General features: G+C 30.8%; 1 protein-coding gene across 1 annotated transcript; it reads right to left on the reverse strand.

Annotated features, from left to right (window-relative positions):
- Positions 1-7,958: 7,958 nt before the first annotated feature.
- LOC113378059 (adenomatous polyposis coli protein-like) lies at positions 7,959-15,208 on the reverse strand. Its single transcript, XM_026618571.1, has 5 exons — positions 11,178-15,208; positions 10,890-11,095; positions 10,731-10,816; positions 10,070-10,575; positions 7,959-9,807 (listed from the first exon to the last, which is right to left on the reverse strand). The coding sequence occupies exons 1-5, from the start codon at positions 15,069-15,071 to the stop codon at positions 8,149-8,151; spliced, it is 6,351 nt and encodes a 2,116-aa protein (XP_026474356.1). The 5' UTR covers positions 15,072-15,208; the 3' UTR covers positions 7,959-8,148.
- Between the last annotated feature and the right edge of the window lie 3,407 nt (positions 15,209-18,615).

An 18,615-nucleotide genomic window follows, 5' to 3' on the forward strand; every position in this document is an offset into this window, starting at 1 on the left:
GTGTTCACGAAATCGTCGACAAAAATTTGTATCTGCACACATACACACACACGCACACACATACACACACATATACATTCATTTTTTTAAGGTATGCCAAAATGTTCAGAAACCTTTGGAACGTGAAGATATATAAAAATTTTCATTTTCGATTTTTTTGCGATTACTATAACTTGCCCTACGGGAAGTTTATGATATGTTTATATGAAATATGAAAATTGTTTCTTAATCTCTCATACCAGGCACCCCACCCTTGCGATATTAAAATAATAAAAAAGGAGATTAATGGTAAAGAAGCGGTAATGAAAATAATAAACAAGGGAGGCAAAGGAAACCATTGATCTTGTGGTGCTCCTGGTCCATACCATGGACTGCCTTCGAGCAGACTACTATTTATTAGTATTATTGTAACGAAAGACAAATTGCTAGTTATCGACGTCTCTGGTGAACCATGCCCAACGTTCGTTCTGTTCTTTATGATTGTGCTCATCTTCGGCCATTCGCCGAGTAGATATATGGGATTCTGATAACGAAAGTAACTTACGTACTTTTACTAGCGGGGTCATTTGCAGTTTTCTGAACACTTTTATTCTTCAACTCTATTTCTATACCTAGCCAAACGACACGTCGACCGACACACCGGCACGCTTCTCGCTACTTACGTACATCCACTTCGCCATCGCCAATGGTCATTATTCATTTGCATTATTAACGTCGATGGTCGATGCTTTCTTTTTGAATTGACCACTTCGACCACCTGGATGGATTAAACCGCAAATTTTATAAGCTGTAAATAAAATTTTCTTTCATATTTTAAATGCAAATTCAAAAGTTTAGGAATTTTTTAACCCAAACATTAAATTAACTAGAGGTGCATGGCATCGTGCTTTAAAGGAAACTGCTGAAACTTCCTATAATGTAAAATTTATAAACATTTTAAAATTCTAAAATTTAAAAAATCGAGTTTTTTTTAATCTCTTGAAAATTTTGTTTTTTTTAACTTCCCGTAGGGTAAGTTATTGTAATGGGCCGAAAATCGAAATTGAAAATTTTTACATTTCTCGACGTTTTGGAGGTTTCTGAACATTTTGGCATACCTCAGAAAAAATGGATGTATGTGTGTGTGAATGATTTGAATGGTTCAAAAAACATTCGATTCCTATTGATTGGAAGATGTACTGATTAGTTTCTGGCAAAGGCAGGTCCACCCGTTTCGGAGATACGGAGCAAAGAGTGTAGATAAAATAGGAATTGAGTTTTTGAGAGAACGGAGCATCCGATTTGAATTATCTAAAAAACATTCAATTAGTAATGATTGGGAGAAGGGGTGATTATTCCAGCGGTTTCGGAGATACAGAGCTAAATGTGCAAAAAATGGCAGTTTTTGAGAGAACGAAGCGACCGATTTGAATCATTCAAAGAACTTTCTGCTTGTTTTAACAAAATAATTGATTCAGGTAAAAAAAATTTTAGTTTTAAATTTTTTTTTAAAAAAAGTTTTTTTTTGTATATCGAAAATAATTCAGATTTTTTTCAATTCTGACTAAGGTATATTACTTTAAACAAATAATTTCAACTTTGCAATTCAGTTTATATAATTCTTATAAATATTAGACAATATTACAATATTTATAATAATCTATTTGAAAACATTCAATATTCCTCAAACATTTCGTTACGGTACGGGAAGTTTCAGCAATTTGCCTTAAGGCACGATGCCACACACCCCACTAGTTGTATTTATATTTATTGTACATATTGCACAACTTGTACATATGCATATATTAATAAAAAAAATGAAAATCTTGTTATAACTAATTTATTTTGCCATCAATCAATCGATTTCCCTGCACAAACGCTTCTGACGGTAAAGCGGCAAGTTATTGTAATAAGGCAGGCCGCCTTTGCTTAGAAACCCCTTATTTTATAAATTGCAATTATGGTTTACTGAAGTAAATGCTTGTGGTAAGCTTCGGTAAGGAAATAATACTTTCTCTTGGAGGTATGATTTAATAATACATTATTGATAATCAAGCATATAATAAAATTCAAATTTTTTGAAACAATTTACTTTGTTAATAGGAAAATTATCACAGTATCGACAGACAAGAATGTTACTCTACCTACACTGATCATAACTGTGCTGAAAAAAATTAGAAAAAGACCTTACGTAGATTGAAAATTATGAGCTTTTACGCACAACCAAGATCCTTGGTGAAAATATACATTATACAAAAAATTTTGCGATTTATACAATCCTGATAAATCTTGCCAACAAGTTTTAGTGCATTTAAGAGGGCTCTCGAAGTTGACCCATTTTGAAAATTTTGAAGTTCAACAAAAAGTCTTGATTCTTGAAAACTTGGGGCAATAATTACGATTACGGATCCAGGGCTTAAATGAACAAAATTAATTATAATTAACTAACTACAATAACCGAAATATGGTCATATTTTCACCAAAGCTCTAGGTGGCCTTTACAATCCCATGATTTAAAAATATGTGATATATATATATATATATATATATATATATATTTATTTTTTTTAATTTTTTTAATGACAGTTATGATCATAATAATGATTATCTGTTTCGACTCGAGGTTGTGTTCTGAGACACCCTGTACATACATAAAATTATATTTATTAAAATCATATGAAAGTAGCATTTCTTTGGTAACAACATATTTTTTTAATAAGTTTTTAAATGAGGCTGTATGAACGTTCAATTAATTTTCTAAACAAACGTTTGAAGGTTGGATCTCTGTTTTACAAAATTTTGTGTTTTAGACCCTATAATACATATGGATGAGGTCTATGGTTTTTGTCCATACTTGCGACACATATTGCATGTCCTACCTTCTTTTGTTTTAGCAATAATAAATATTTATGCATATAACTTTTCTAGTGAAAAAATACGTGTTTAAATCATAGTGTTTGTTCATTGTCTATTTTAATAGTACACAAGCTGTGGACGATATTTTATGTAAGTACAACTTACTGTATTATTACATTTCATTCTAGAAACTGATATTAACTGAAAAATAATGATATTCGTTTTCGCTATTTTGCTTCTACATTTGGCTTATGTGTGAACGTTTGATTTTGTAAGATGTAATAGTAATTTGACAAAAAAAGAATATAATAAAATTTATGCAACAGTCGTTGTAATCATAAACGAAATAGCTGATGACTTTTATTAAGCTTTCATTCAAACAAAACATTTAGATTATAAAATGAAAAAAATAATGAAATTAAAATTTTAAATAATTATTCTAGTTCATTTCATCTCTCTTGTGTATGTTGCTTGAGAATCCGCAATTAAAATTTCTCATTCTGCGCTGAGAGGACAATGCATTCGTGTGGACGCAAAAGTCCGTTTCAATATTTTACGTACAATGTGCGCTAGTTAAAAAAAAAATCAGGCAAAAATCAGTCGTTTTAGAGTTCACTCGAAATGTATATCAATATTTATTAATATCTCATATTAAAGACAAAGATACACATAGCGATCTTACTGGAAACTATGAATCGAAGTCCATAGCTCTAACGACTAGGCCACGTGGGAGTAAATGAAATAAGGCCGAATATCATTAATATGGTTCCAAAACATTATTTTCCATATATTATTGCTATCTATATTTCCAAGTGAAAATCGTTGTCACTGCTGCCTGACAACAGGCTGCTCGAAGTGGGTATCGAACCCGGGATCTCTGAAACAAGTCCCGTCGATCTTAACCGCTTACCTACGGGCGAGCCCTATATATGAGAAATGAAAATGATTTTGTCGTTCATGAACTAAAACAACATCAATAGAGCTAGGACAATTTAAAAATAAATTGAATATAAAAACCTTTTTGTCTAAACTCTATAAATTTAAAAAGTATAAAAAAAACATTTGTGATCAAACGATCTACTTAGTGATTTCATTATGTCTGTATAGCTTTTGCTAAAAACAACGTAATATTATAAAAACAATTATTTTTCTAACTACAGTCTGGTCGTCATCGCTAACATATATTAGCGATATCGCTATGTTCGTCTATAAAGTTTCATAATTACTTTTAGTATCATTTTGTAATTTCTTAAGACAAATAATAAAAAGGTTATTTACGATTCTGACACCGTTTTCACTAGATAACACAAAGTATTTCCAATACGTTGCAATGGGTGTTAGAAAAGAGTAATCTTTTGCAATATTAAAGGTTTTTATGCGATGATGGGACTTTATTTAGAAAATCCAATATAACGAGCGAAGTAGAGAATGATGTGAGGAATTATTTCCAATAAAACAATGTGTACGATGAAATAATTGCTTCTAAAGTAAGCACATAAAAAATTATCTATTGAAAATAAACAATATGAAAGTAACAAAATAAAACTGAAAACTTTTTCCAAAAGATTTTTGCCTTCTAGACTTCTAGAGTCTTCTCCACCAATACAAACACATAAATCAGCTAAATACATTTATTTATTTAACAATATTATAATAGACGATGATATACATCAGAAATAAATATTACTAACAAATATGATATGGGTATATAATATAATAGGAAATATAATGTAGCATATATAATATTTTTAATTAGTTCTTGTTAATAATATAAAATGTTATTGTATACAGGTAATTAAGCGAATCTGTATAATTAGTATGAATAATAAAAATATATAAAACATAAAAGCTATTGGAAAGCAAAGGCAGGCAGTCGATTGGTACATTTTTCACAGTTCAATGTCATAAAAATCTTTAATTATCAAATTTTTATGATGAGAGTTATAAACTATTATAAGTTTTTAACATTGCATGGTTGTACATACAAGTTTCTATATTAAGTTTAATGAATTTGGCAAGATTTTATGTGAAAGCTTTTGAGAGCGATTTTTATCAATTAATTTCCGAGTATAAATAATAAATATTAGTCATTTCACGCCCTTCAGTAAAATTATTCGTAAAACAAAATCATAAATCTAATTATCCAAAACTATCTAAATCTCAAACTAAATATAATATTAAAACTTTATAAAGCGATTAATTTTGTCATGACATCAAACTAAAACAAAATTAACAAACATTTTAATATTTTTACATCAGAAAATTCCTAATGATAAAAATTATGTTCTATTATTCTCATGGTCAACCAAATCAAAACTACACAAAATGCCATGTAATATAATTTTCAAACCGCTTTTATATTCCAACAAAAACTTGTAAAAGATATATAGGTAAATTAACACCGATTTATAATACATATTACCTATTGCGCCATAGCAGTAACTAAGACTAGAATAATTTCATTTAATAAACCTTAGTTTAAAGAAAAAGTCAGCCAGATCACACAAAACTAACAAATTGATGAGCATATAAGACTAAACTTATTATTACATGAATATTTCATACACAACAGGCAGAACAAATATACGTGGTTTCCCTCCGCTTCGATTTAACTTTTCTGAACATCGATAAAATATTTGACATTTTATTTAGCTAAATATTTGCTTTGGAATGGTGCTATTTTAAGAGCAAATTATCATCTAAAATTCCATTAAAACTTAATCAACAATGGACACATCACATTTATTCAACAAATGACAATTTAACATTCTTGTTCAAAATGTCTTGAAAATAAGAACTTTATTAAACAATTAACATTTGGCAAACCAAATACAATACCCATTGCTGATTTTGAGTTCATGATTACTGCGATAGACCCTAACAAATTTACAGGCAAATTAATATCGTTTTTCTTTTTATAGTATTTAATGTTTGTATATGGATTGTGTTTTGATGTCTCCAAGTGTTTTAACAAACCCATACATGCATTTAGGCAATACCAAAATTATTGACACCCTTTATTATCGATAGTCCCCTCTTGGGTCTGCCTACTGATATCAATGTTGATCTGACTATTAAACAAATAATCAACTTGTTTAGTTCTAGAAAAGCTATTATGCCCTTAGAGATTTTTAGAATGAATGATTTATGTATTAGTCAACACTGCAAACCCAGATCATATTGTACACGATTTTATAGCAGTAAACAATTATTACTTTAGATATGATACAAATTTTGCAAGGTTATATAAAGTAAATTCAAGAGATCAATGTTCAGACATTACAGCAAAAAACGATTACACAACCATACACGGCTATGAGAATTAACAATCTAAAGATGAGGAAAATGCTAATAATATAACGCCAATAGATAATTCATCTTACTGCAAACTTATATAGAACGTTATTAATTTGTTGAATGCTTCGTAATGATGTATGTGATGCGCCAAATTTAATGTGATGAAGGGGAAAAGATTGAAATACATTTAACTTAAACAATAATACAGATTTTGAGTGAATAATAATACAGATTGATTAAGCAAAATTACTTGCTTATACATATGAAGAACTACTTTAATGTTAACAATAAACAATATTCATAGGCCATTCCGATAAGTAATTATAGAATATGCATAATTATAATATGCAGTTATGATAATATAATTAATTACTTAAATTATATTTAATTAAATTCATATCTAAGTGTGAAAGAGTATTACCTTTATATTGTTCATTGAAAGAAAAAATTAAGATATATTGGAAAATACTTTGCAAGTATTGTATTATCATACAATTCAGATTTTCTGCAAGAATTTGAACTAAATTGATAATAATTAAATACTAATTATTTTATAATACAGTTTTTATCATAACTATAAATCAGTGTGTTTATAATGACCACTGTATTGTTATCTCCGTTGTATCAAAAAATAACACAACCATAAGCAAAATCGCTAAATTATGTTAACATTTTTCTGCCCTTAGTTAAGATAGCTTAACTAATGTGCTGATAAATTAAAGTTCACTTACAATTACTCATTATGTAATTAGTCTTGGGTTACAGACAAAATATAGAAATAATACTTATTTGTGATGAACTTTGCATAATAGAATGATTTGAACTTTGATTTTGAGGTAATATGATATGAACATGTCATAACTACACATATGTAAAATTTTCATGAATTCTACTATACAAAAATCATTCTGTACATATACATAGTTTAAGCTTCAATCACAATATGAAAACTGAAAATTTAGATTAAATATAAAAGCTCAATATAAGAAGTTGCAATATGATAAGTTTAGATATCATTCCAAATCTATTTGGAATCTATTTATATTTTTCCATACCTTTGAGGTGGTCTGATCCCTATGCTCGATTTTTGTTTAGCTGCATGAGCCAATACACATTTATCAGTTGCTCTGTTATCAAAAGTTTGACTCCTTTGTATTCTTTTTCTACCCGCTGGATCAGTTTCTCCTTTAGTTAGCTTTTTGGCTTCTTCAGATTTTTTATAGATAAAACTCAGTTTACTGGAAGGTGGCTTTAAATTAGATGGGGGTTTAATGTTAGAAGGCATCAGTTTGTTTCCTTCTCTAGAAGGTATCCCAGTTTTAACAGGAATTTTTGGCTTATTATGAGGTGTTTCAACTGAAGTTATTTTTTGTAAACAACTTTTAATTGCAGGTTTTCTCAAATTTGATGGTTGCAATCCCTTTAATTCTATAGATTTTGGTAACTTGCATGGTATTCCTGAAGCTCTTTTAGCTGGTGATAAATGTTTTGGGGTTTCATGTGTTTCACATGGAGCTTGGTTTATTTTATTTGGTTCTTCTTTAGTAAATGTGCCTTGTCTCTCTAATGGTTTTGCAAAAGTCTTAACTTCACTCTCAGTTTTAACAGTTTTATTAACGGTAATGTTAAAATTATTTTTGCTAGCCAAATTTCGTCCTGGAGAATTTTTTCTGTTGTCCAGTTTTGATTTTGTAAATCTAGATAATGTTGGTTTCATAGTGAGCATGGAGTTTAGAACAGTTTTTGAATCCACTTGCTTCGTTGCCAAACTTTTAGGTTTATTAATTGAGTTTCTAGAAGTTTGCCTGGAAGACATGTTTCTATAGGGTGATATATAAGGAGATTTACTATGACGAGGTCTAACAACTTTAGTGACAGTTTCGTCATGAACTTTTTGAGAAGGTTTAACTATTTCAGGCCCTGCTGCATGAACTGGTGAAACTTTACTACTCTGATTCTCTTCATCATTATTTATCACATAGGATTTTGATTGATCTAAAATTTGATTTGAATCTTCTATATGTTTGCAGTTTTATTTAGGACTACAGTATTTTCTAATATTGCAATTTGAGAAGATTCTGCAATGAAAGCAGGTGGGCCAGATAATTGCTTGCTATCATTCAAAGTAGAATTCAAGTAGCCACAATTATTCGTAGAACTTTTTTGTGTTTCATCACTCAGTCGTCCTAAAACTAAATCTGTTTCATGTGCTAGAATGTCTTCCAGATTAAAATCAAATTCATTAACTTCATCAATATTTGTGTTGCTACTGGCAATTTCAGCAAGTTGTGCTTCTAAATTCCTCGTTTTGAATCGATCGCCATCACTTAATCTTTTCTCTCGGATTGATTTTTTAACAAAAGTATTTGTGTCAACAGGAGGTGACTTTGACTCTGGTGTTTCACATTCACTTATGTCCAATACCTGAGTTTGAAACCTGGCTCTGTCTTCTTGTCTTCTTTGCTTGCAAGTTTTCTTTAATTTCAATTTACTTGGTGAGGACACTGTAACATTTAATGTTTCATTAGATGTATTTTCCTCTTCTTGTCCACTTGCATTCAATGTTTTATCACTATTAAGCAAATCTTGTTGCAAAGTGTAAGTCAAATAACGTTCTTTTGCAAGTTGTCTATTTTGTTTTGGTGTTAAAGATTTTCTAGTACTGGGCGGAGTATCGAGAGGTAGATTATTGTCAAGAGTAACAGTTATATCTTTAGCCTCTGAAATTTCAGATAAGCTATTATCATTAAGTGTCATCTCACCAAGCAAAGATGGAGGATTAATATCTTCAATATCATTAACAGAATTCATTAAAAATGAATGTTGTAATGGGGGTGAGTTACTGAATTTTATATCTGCTATTTCAGATGTTATACTAGCTACACTATTTATACTATTATCCATATCTAAATCATTCATCACTGATGGAGGTTTAACACTATCTATGTTATATAATGAATTGTTTAAGTTCTGGTCAAAGCTATCGGAATTATTTGAAAAATAAGAATTTAAAGCCCTCCGAACGAGTAATGCTCCAGGCAATGGATTTCTCATGACTTTATGTGTACTAGCAGTGTTTGATTCAAAATCTAACTCTACATTACTGCAAATACTTTGTGAGAGGGAAAGCAAACTTCCCATGGGAGACGGTGGTTTAATTTGATCTAACATGGAATATTGCATGCTTTCATTACTTTCTAAAGCTTTTGCTAATTTTGTCGCTTCATATTCAATTATCGAAGAATTTGACATAACTTTATTAAAGTTGTGATGTTTGAATGGACTATACTTTTCATCTGACTTCATCAAAGAATTATTTTCATTCTTTTCTTGATTTATTTCTGATTCATTGAGCGTTGTGCTGATACATAAACTGACGTCTTCACTGTCTTGATCTAAATTCACAACGTTAGGAATCGTACAGCTGATGCTAGGGAATGACATATCATAGCTGCATGTGTCTTCAGAACCATTGTTTGTAACACTCCTCTCAACGTCATGTTGCACTTTCATTTCTAATTTTTGACCAAATTGATCAGATGATGTAAATGTTTTATCACAGTCGAACTCCTCAGATTTTGGTTGAACTATAAAACTTGTACCAATTTGTTTTTCATTTTCAATTTGTTTATTAGCTGTATCAATATCATGCCTTTCATGAGTCATTTGTTCATTCTGAAAATATATGAAAAAACAATTTCAACTGAATTGTAAACAACTATTATAACTTAATGGAAATATGAAGTCAATAAAATTGCTAATTTTACTTAAATTTCAGATATGTATTCTAAATTAAAAAATAATTTCTGTTGAAAGATTTTCTCAAAAGTCATTGAATTATATCACAATCATTACTAAAAACATATTTTCTCTGTTATAATATTTTTTCAAAAATATTTACTTTTCAAGAACTACATTGTTCAAGAATAATACTTACCACACTGTGAATATCATTCACTTTATCACTAGATTTATTCACTCGATCAGCCACATGTGTTTCTTCATAATCAGGCACAACATTATCTGTCCTATTTTTTGGCATCCCAGAGTAAATGCATTCTTTAAATAGGTCCAAGCCATCTACTTCTTCTTGGGATATTTTTCCATCTTGATCTTCTTTCATAAAGTTTGTAAACGTAGGAATATGGGACATACTTTTCTTTTCTCTATATTGTGATCTTATCTTTTCTTTTGATGTACCAGCATGATCACGGAATGTTTTATTCAAAGTCCGTGCTGAAGTTCTCTTAGTATTTGAACTTGATGACTTTTGTTTTGGTAAACCAGATTTAATACATTGTTCAAACAAATTTCCTTCACCATCAGGGGAATCAAAAGATTCGACGCTTGATGAGCTGAAGGAATGCAAATTGTTAACAGGCAGATCATTTGCCAATAATTCTTCGTTTGTTCTCTGCATTCTTTGCAATAGATTTGCCTTTTCTATAATTGAACATAAAATGTGATGAACAATTTAATAATAAAATCAAATATATATCAACAAATTTAGTAAATGTTTTACACATAATTTAATATATGTACCAAATAATTTACTATTTCGATATATTTGTGAAAAAGTAATATCTTTAATTATTTACCCGCCAATGCTGATGTGACTGAAAAATCTTTTTGTGGAGACGGCTCATGTGAAATATTCTTTTTCAATATATCATCAGAGTCACATCTGAAATATACAAATAAAACATGTACAAAAAATATTATTCATTAAATATATAATTCATAACTATTAGTCTCACATTTGTCCAATTTCACTTTTTGGCTTATCCAGAGAATTTATAGTCAAATCTGAGATACTTGAGCATACACTGAAATTATAAGGTGTATCTTCTACAGCATAAAGAGCTAATTCATCTTTGGGAATCAAATAGTTTGAAGCATTATCAGACTGTTTCAGATTGGTAGGAGGACTAGTTTGATCAGGTTTTCTGTTCTTCCTATTAACCTAAAATATTATAAAATTCACATTCAATTCAATAAATTCATATTGCAATAACTATACTTTGGCAAAAAAAAATCAAACAAACCTTATGCATTCCAAACTGTATACATTCTCCTAAAAGGTCCTTGTTTTCATTAGAAGAATTTGAACTATCCGATAAAATATCATCCATAGCATCATTTCCTTGTTTGATTCCTTTCCTTACTGTTATTTCATCAGCAGATTCAAAGGACTGCATATCATTAAATGATAGATCAGAATTACTTGGTGCTTTTGATACTGTTTGTGGTGTACCCTCAGTACAGTAATGTCTCACAGTATCATTATTAACTTTGGGTTCATATTTTGGAGTAGAATGAACAGGCATGGCTATGCGTGGTTTCTGCATGCCAATGTTGATACAAGCTGCAAGAATATCATCATCTTCGTCATCACCTTCTGATACTAATTGGTGCTCATTTCCTGTAGAATTATTACTTGATTTATTTTTATAAATATGTTCTTCTTCATCATCATCTATAGTTAAAGCGCTTAAGCTGGTAACACAAGAAAAATGTGCTGGTGTCCCTTCTTCCGCATAAGTTGTTACATGGTCTTTATCAATATCCCCTTCAGGAATGACTACTTTATGATTTGGCTTTGCGAGTTGCGTTGGAGGAATAGTTTGTGTTGGGGAATCTGGCAGTTCGCTTGGAGACACTACACCACTTGTCAGTCTACTGAAGTCGGATACAATAGAGTTATGATCATCTATAATTTCTGGGTGTTCAGTACTAGATAAAGAACCTAAAGAAGAACTACGAGAAAACATCAATGGCGTTTCTTGTGCATAATCTGGTCCTTGTACAAAAGACACTGCTTTAGCACTAGAAGTCCCTTTGTCTCTAGATACATTTGGAGATTTGTTTTCCTGAACCTCATTTAAAGTATCTACATTTTTCAAACTGCTTCCATTAAAGCCATCCAAGCTACTCAAAGAACTAACACGTGAGAAGTATCCTGGAGTGCCTTCTTCACAGTAATTGACTGGTTTTTCTGGACTGCCTATACCTGAACTGAATTTTGATGTGTAATCCTCAGTTTTCATGGTAAGCATATTTTGTTCAACAGCTGCATCATTGTAATCAGAACAAGTGTCTTTCTCATCACTAATAGTCATATTGTCTCTGACTTTATCACATATCTCTTCAACTTTTTCATCGTTACTTTTATTTGATTCAGCTTGAGGCAACATTCTTACATCAGTCATAGATGTTGTGGTAGAAAAATTATAAGGTGTTGTCTCATATGGTGTACCTTCTGTATAATAACATTTTACTGTATCTTCATGTACAAAGTCAGCATCTTGAGCTTCATAATATTGTTTTGTGGTTGCTTCTTTTGGTAAATCTGTTATTGAGTCAGATGCATTTTCACCATATTTCAATGAATAATCAGTCGGTTGATCCAAATCTGTTTCTTGATAATCACCAAAGCTTTCTTCATTCATATTCCTTGTAGTACTTACAGTTTCTACAATGTCATTATTGCCAATTTTCTGTTCACAATATTTTCTACTGTAATCAATAGGCTGATCTTGTGCAATCTCCATGCAATCGGCTTCTGAATAATTACTTCTTATTGGTACATTATAAAAGGAGATTTTTGATTCATTCTGTAGTTTTTTTGAATACTCATTGAAACTCATGAAACCTTCCTTCTTCTTTATGTTTTCATCATTCAAACTTGTGGAATTTATCTTTGGGGCAGAACTATTATATATCTCATTATGATAATCAGGTATAGTCACTAAATATCGCCTCAAAGCCCTTTCATAAACAGAGTCTGATTGTGCACTTGTTATTGAATCTTTACTTTCAGATCTATTTAGCGTATCAAACTTAGATGCCTTTTGCAATAAAGAATTACTGCTGCTATGCGACAAAAAGTTACGATTTATTACTTTTCTGTTCTCTCTGTTACAAGGTATTTGTAAGCTATATCCATTAGAATTAGCGGCCACACTATCTATATTATCACAAGTTTCTGAAAGATTTTGATCTATTAACTCATGTAGAGATTTTTGTTTTCTTACACCCAATGTAGTTAGATTTGGAACTCCTTTAGAAGAAGAATCACTTAAGAAATTGATGCACTCAGGTTTTGCATTTAACAAATTTTTGAGAGCTGCACTTGATCCCATAGATATCATTTTATGCTTAGAATATATCAAACTTCTTAATAAAGGGACAGCACCATTCTCCCATAAAAATTGTTGATCTGTTGAATTCCTAGCAGATAAATTCCATAATGTCCCACAAGCATTACTGACAATTATGAGGCTTGGTGATTTTAATTGTTGTAGTAATATTGTTAAGCAATTATGATGTCGAAGTATTTCTCTGTAGTCCTCTCTAAGGGCTATATGACTAGATACATTTCGTAATATTCCACCAGCATTCTCTACAATAGCTAGAGTTTTACTTGGGGCCTTATATTTTAACATTTCCACTAAAAATCCTAAGGCACCCTCAACAGAGCAAATATCAACTTTATTCAAAGAACAATGAGCTGATAAATTCCATAAAGCAGAAAGTATTGACTTTAAAGTAGTTTCTTTCTTGCTTTTCATCGCAGCATGTGTCAAGCCCAATACCGCTCCCACATCTCTTAGAATTTGTTTGCTAGAGGCATCGGCTCTCCATGACATGTTCCTTAAAACACTTGCAGATGCTTGCATTAGTTCGTCATTTTCAGAATACAACTGTGCGACAAGTGCCATCAAAAAATCTTTAAAAGAACATAAAAGTGATTTATTTTTACCATCACCAAAAGTAAGATTTGTTAATGCCATTCCTGCATATCTTCTTATTGTTATACAACTCATATTCATAGTAATATTACCGTGAGCTGCATGATCCAAAGTGATTATATCAGCAATTGCACGCAATGCCCCTAAATCACACATGGCATGCCTATGCTCTTCATCAAAACTTATTTTGGTTAAAACTCCAATAACTGATGTTGGGTGTATATCTTGACCGTTCTGTGCATTAAAATCCATTTTATTCATTTCGTTCTCAGATATTTGAAGCCGAAGCAAGTCACAGAAAACACGAATTTGTTGTAGAAGTTTAAATACTTTAGCTTCTCTACGCCCAGATCTATCATCAGGATTGGCTCTTATTACATTGTATAATGCTAAAGCAGCTTTTTGTTTCGTACTTGCATCAGGATCTGAATGTACAAGTTGCACCAGCAATGGAATGCACCCACTTTGCCGCATTGCAACACAACATTCCAAATTCTTACTCATTTCTAGAAATTCACTGCTCATATCAATTGAATTCTGTGACCCTAACATAGATAATAAAGAGTATACACATTTCACTTTAGAACCAAACATTTCTGGACTCTCCATGCTGGAATACAAATGCACTGGTAAACTTTTATTACACTGTTGTGATTGATAGCCTTTTTGAAAGTCAAAACTCTGAGCATGATTTGTGTTCGCCCAACTGGAAATTCCTCTTTCTACAGGCCATGTACTGTGATGCATCAGTGACTGTGGAGACTCTATCATATCTAATGACTCTAAACTACTATTTGGAAAATATGATCTGTTACTAACACTATGTTTACTATTATCACCCGACTCTAGAAACTCATCAGATAAACTTTTATTGACAGAATCTGAGTCATTTTTAAAGCTATCTGGGGTTTTAATCGGGACGTAGTCCTCATCTGAGAAATGAGGTTTTTGCATTTCATTAAAGTCTAAAGAGTTTACATCTCGTAATGCAGTCTTGGAGCCCGACAACCCATCAATATTAGTTTGGAAATCAAAGTTTCTTTTTTCTAATTCTAAATTTGCGTTGTATTTATTTAAATAAGACTGATCACTATTTAAATTGTTATAAAATTTGTTTCCATCACAATACAGGATGCCGTGCACATCTGCACCAGCACCTGTCAGACTGGAAATGTCTCCACTTTCCATTCTATTAGAGAAAGGTGTCAAGTAGAAGCTTATTATAAAAGACAAATGTTGTAACGATATTTAAACTTAAGAGGAAGCATTGCTAATGCAGGTAGTAATTGTTACTTCACTTCCATAAGGGATGATTATATTGTTATTATTTTAACAATACAATTGTCAAACAGAGTTGCGCACAAATCATAACGTATAAAACACAAATACGAACGAAATATTAGATCAGTCACATTTTTAGTTATTAAAATAACATACGCCACTTAATTAAACACTACTGCAATTTAAAAAAATAATTTAATGTCTTAATTGAGCCGCCAAGAGTCAAACGAACCTGTCACCTCCATCGATAGCTCTTGTATTGCCATATTAGAAAATAACTTCAGCTTTCATTTAAAGCTCGATTAGTGCAAGCGCTGACAACTTCGTACTTGTATATATATGGATAACTTCATCTACTTCGTTTGTAATAAAATTATTGCTTTAGTTAACAATCTATTTATTTATTTAAGATGTTGAGACATTTCATATACAATAATAATTGTATATAATTCATTATAACTGCATGAAAATATTTTTTTTTACATGAATCATCTATTAATTTATTCTTTACTTCCACTAATTCCAAAAATATCTGCACACTTTACCTCAAAAAATTCTCAATTTTACGTCGTATTTATTTGTAGAAACTCAAATAAATATTGATTTAAAACCTCTTCTGAAAGATTTAAAGTAGAACTTAAATCACAAACTTGATAAAAATATGACTTTTCTCACACCTTCGACTGCAATATCACTTTTTTTAGACCACCCTCAACCATATCCCTTTGAATAAAACCTATTTTATTAATTTATCAATAAATTGATTGATTTATTAACTTCCCGTAGGGTAAGTTATAGTAATCGCAAAAAATCGAAAATGAAAATTTTAATATATCTTTACGTTTCAAGGTTTCTGAATATTTTGACATACCGTAGAAAAAATGGATGTATGTATATGTGTGTGTGTGCGGATACAAATTTTCGTCGAAAATTTCGGGAACACCGATCAACCGATTTGAAGAATTCAAAAAACATTCGATTCCTATTGATGTGGAGACGTACTGATTAGTTTTTGGTATGGGCAGGTCCAGCCGTTTCGAAGATACATCCACTCATAGCGTTGTGCGTGAGCATGTCGTTATAGCTCAGTTGGTTGGCGCGTCACTGCAATCATGCAATTTTCGTTCGCGTTAGTAGATAAGAAAATCATCAACGTCGTCTAATCTAATAAGTTTTCACATTTTGTCTACAAGGAACAAATAATGACAATTCTAGTTTTTATAATATTAATAGACATTTTTGTTGACTGATTATTTTTATTCTTCAAATGTTTAATTACGGTACGGGAAGTTCCAGCAATTTGCCTTAAGGCACGATTCCATGCGCCCCACTAGTTTATTATTTGATCAGACGCGAACATAGGAGTTTTAATTTGTTCAACAGCATCCGGTAAATCATCAATCTGTTGTAAAATTTAAAAACTTAAAAACAATTCAAATGCATAATGAAATTGAATAAAAACAATCGATTAAATTATGTGATCAAACTCTGAAAATTTTAAGCATGTTACTTGTATATAAATTACGCCATTCATTGTGAATGACACATAAATAAATATGTTTAATAATAGTTAAAAGATTAGTAAGAGTCGTTATTGTTGTTTGAATAAAACAATAAAAGGATATAAACGCATTTAAGAAAATAATAAATACAAATCATTAATTTTTATGAGAAAAAACTCAAGCAACAAAGTTCTATTAGCCGATAGATACAAATTCATCCATTCAATTTTATTAAACCGGATGACGGTTTGAATTAAAATTTTTGATACAACTTCGTGAAAATAAGAATAGACATAATATCAAAATGCTAAATGTGAAAGACATAAATGGTCATTCTTTCTGTAAAAAATTGAGATGAGCTTTTTTTGGAAAACATTTACTGCCGGTTATCTGTCTAAAAGTAAAAGACATAAATCGTCAATATTAACTTCCCCTAGGGTGAGTTATAGTAATCGAAAAAAATCGAAAATGGAAATTTTTATATATCTTTACGTTTCAGAGGTGTCTGAATATTTTTGCGTTTGTGTGTGCGGATACAAATTTTCGTCGACGATTTCGGGAACACGGATGGAGCGATTTGAATAATTCAAAAAACATTCGATTCGTATTAATAAGGAGACGTGCTGATTAGTTTTTGGAAAAGGCAGGTCTAGCCATTTCGAAGATACGGGGCAAAAAGTGCCAAAAATGGTAACTCAGTTTTTAAGAGAACGGAGCGTCCGATTTTAATAATTCAAAAAACATTTTACTTGTATTAACAAGATGAAGAATTGATCAAATTTTCATGAGGGCAGGTCTAGCGGTTTCGGAGATTTAACGAAAAAAGTAAAAGAAATGCCATTTGGCGGTCAAAAATGATCATTAGACATATGCACATCAAATTATCAGATATTTTATAGAGATTTGAACAATAAGTATAAATTTTGTTTACATTCCTATGGGTTCCGTACCAATGCTTACTCGTTAGACGGCGGCGCGGCGCTTACGCGCTTCGATATTTCGTCTCTATGCAGTTAAAGCAGTACGATTGCTTTGAAAAAAAGTTCAGATTTTCCAAAATATGTCAAAATAAAGAAAACATTTTTTTTTTCAGAAAAAAGTAATTTTTTGTCCAATTTATAGTTTCTCAAAAATCTAATTTTTTCAAAGTAAATTTTTTTCAAAAATGTTATTTGTTTTTAAAAAAATAATAATTTTTGATACGGGAAGTTCCAGAAATTTGCCTTAAGCACGATGCCATGCGCCCCACATGTTTTTGTAAAAAGTTGAGATGCGCTTTTTTTCAGAAAACATTGACTGCCGGTGATCCGTCTACCGCAGTTGAAGAAGTGCTGGTAAGTTGTGCAACGTGAACATGCCGCATATTGTTCACAAACAAATGCGCAGAGAACTGTCAAAATCAGTGTATAATCAGTAGTATTTTTACGCAGACAGAAATGGTTACGTACGGTGATTAAGAACGTCAATCGGTGGTTAAAATGAATGAACAATATGACAAAAATAATATTAAATATTTAAATGTTCAGTGTCACAAATTTGCGGTTAAATACAGTTCTTCAAAACTTACTCGGCTGTGTTTGCACAATATCAGTTTGTGCCTTCAATAATTACGTTTTACTAGGTATGTTTAATTAAATTGTTAATTATATTTTGCTAGAATTGCGTTTTGCTACAAAAAATCATTTATATGTATGTACACATTCACTTTCATATTCGCAATCATTTTCGTAAACTAGTATTTTAGATAAATTATTAAAAAGCCGATTGTTTTGATTGAATATTTGGTTGAAAGTGTATCTGATTCTGAATCATCTAATTTCAAAATTAAATATCTAAAATTAACACAATATCTATTTGTATTCAATAATTTCGTTTTTCTAAGTATATTCAATTAAATAGTTAATTAAATTTTGTTAAAATATGCAATATTTATATTTATATACACAAAA

The sequence above is a fragment of the Ctenocephalides felis genome, unplaced genomic scaffold (assembly GCF_003426905.1).
Source record: "Ctenocephalides felis isolate EL2017-DRISC unplaced genomic scaffold, ASM342690v1 CF-g0.4_SCAFFOLD_01886, whole genome shotgun sequence".
In the NCBI taxonomy this organism is placed as follows: Eukaryota; Metazoa; Arthropoda; class Insecta; order Siphonaptera; family Pulicidae; genus Ctenocephalides; species Ctenocephalides felis.

Coding starts and splice junctions, on each gene's coding strand:
- LOC113378059 (XM_026618571.1), bottom strand. CDS start 15,071: ATGGAAAGTGGAGACATTTCCAGTCTGACAGGTGCTGGTGCAGATGTG. Junction 11,096..11,177: donor TACAGTTTGGAATGCATAAG/GTTTGTTTGATT, acceptor ATAATATTTTAG/GTTAATAGGAAGAACAGAAA. Junction 10,576..10,730: donor AGTCACATCAGCATTGGCGG/GTAAATAATTAA, acceptor GTTCAATTATAG/AAAAGGCAAATCTATTGCAA.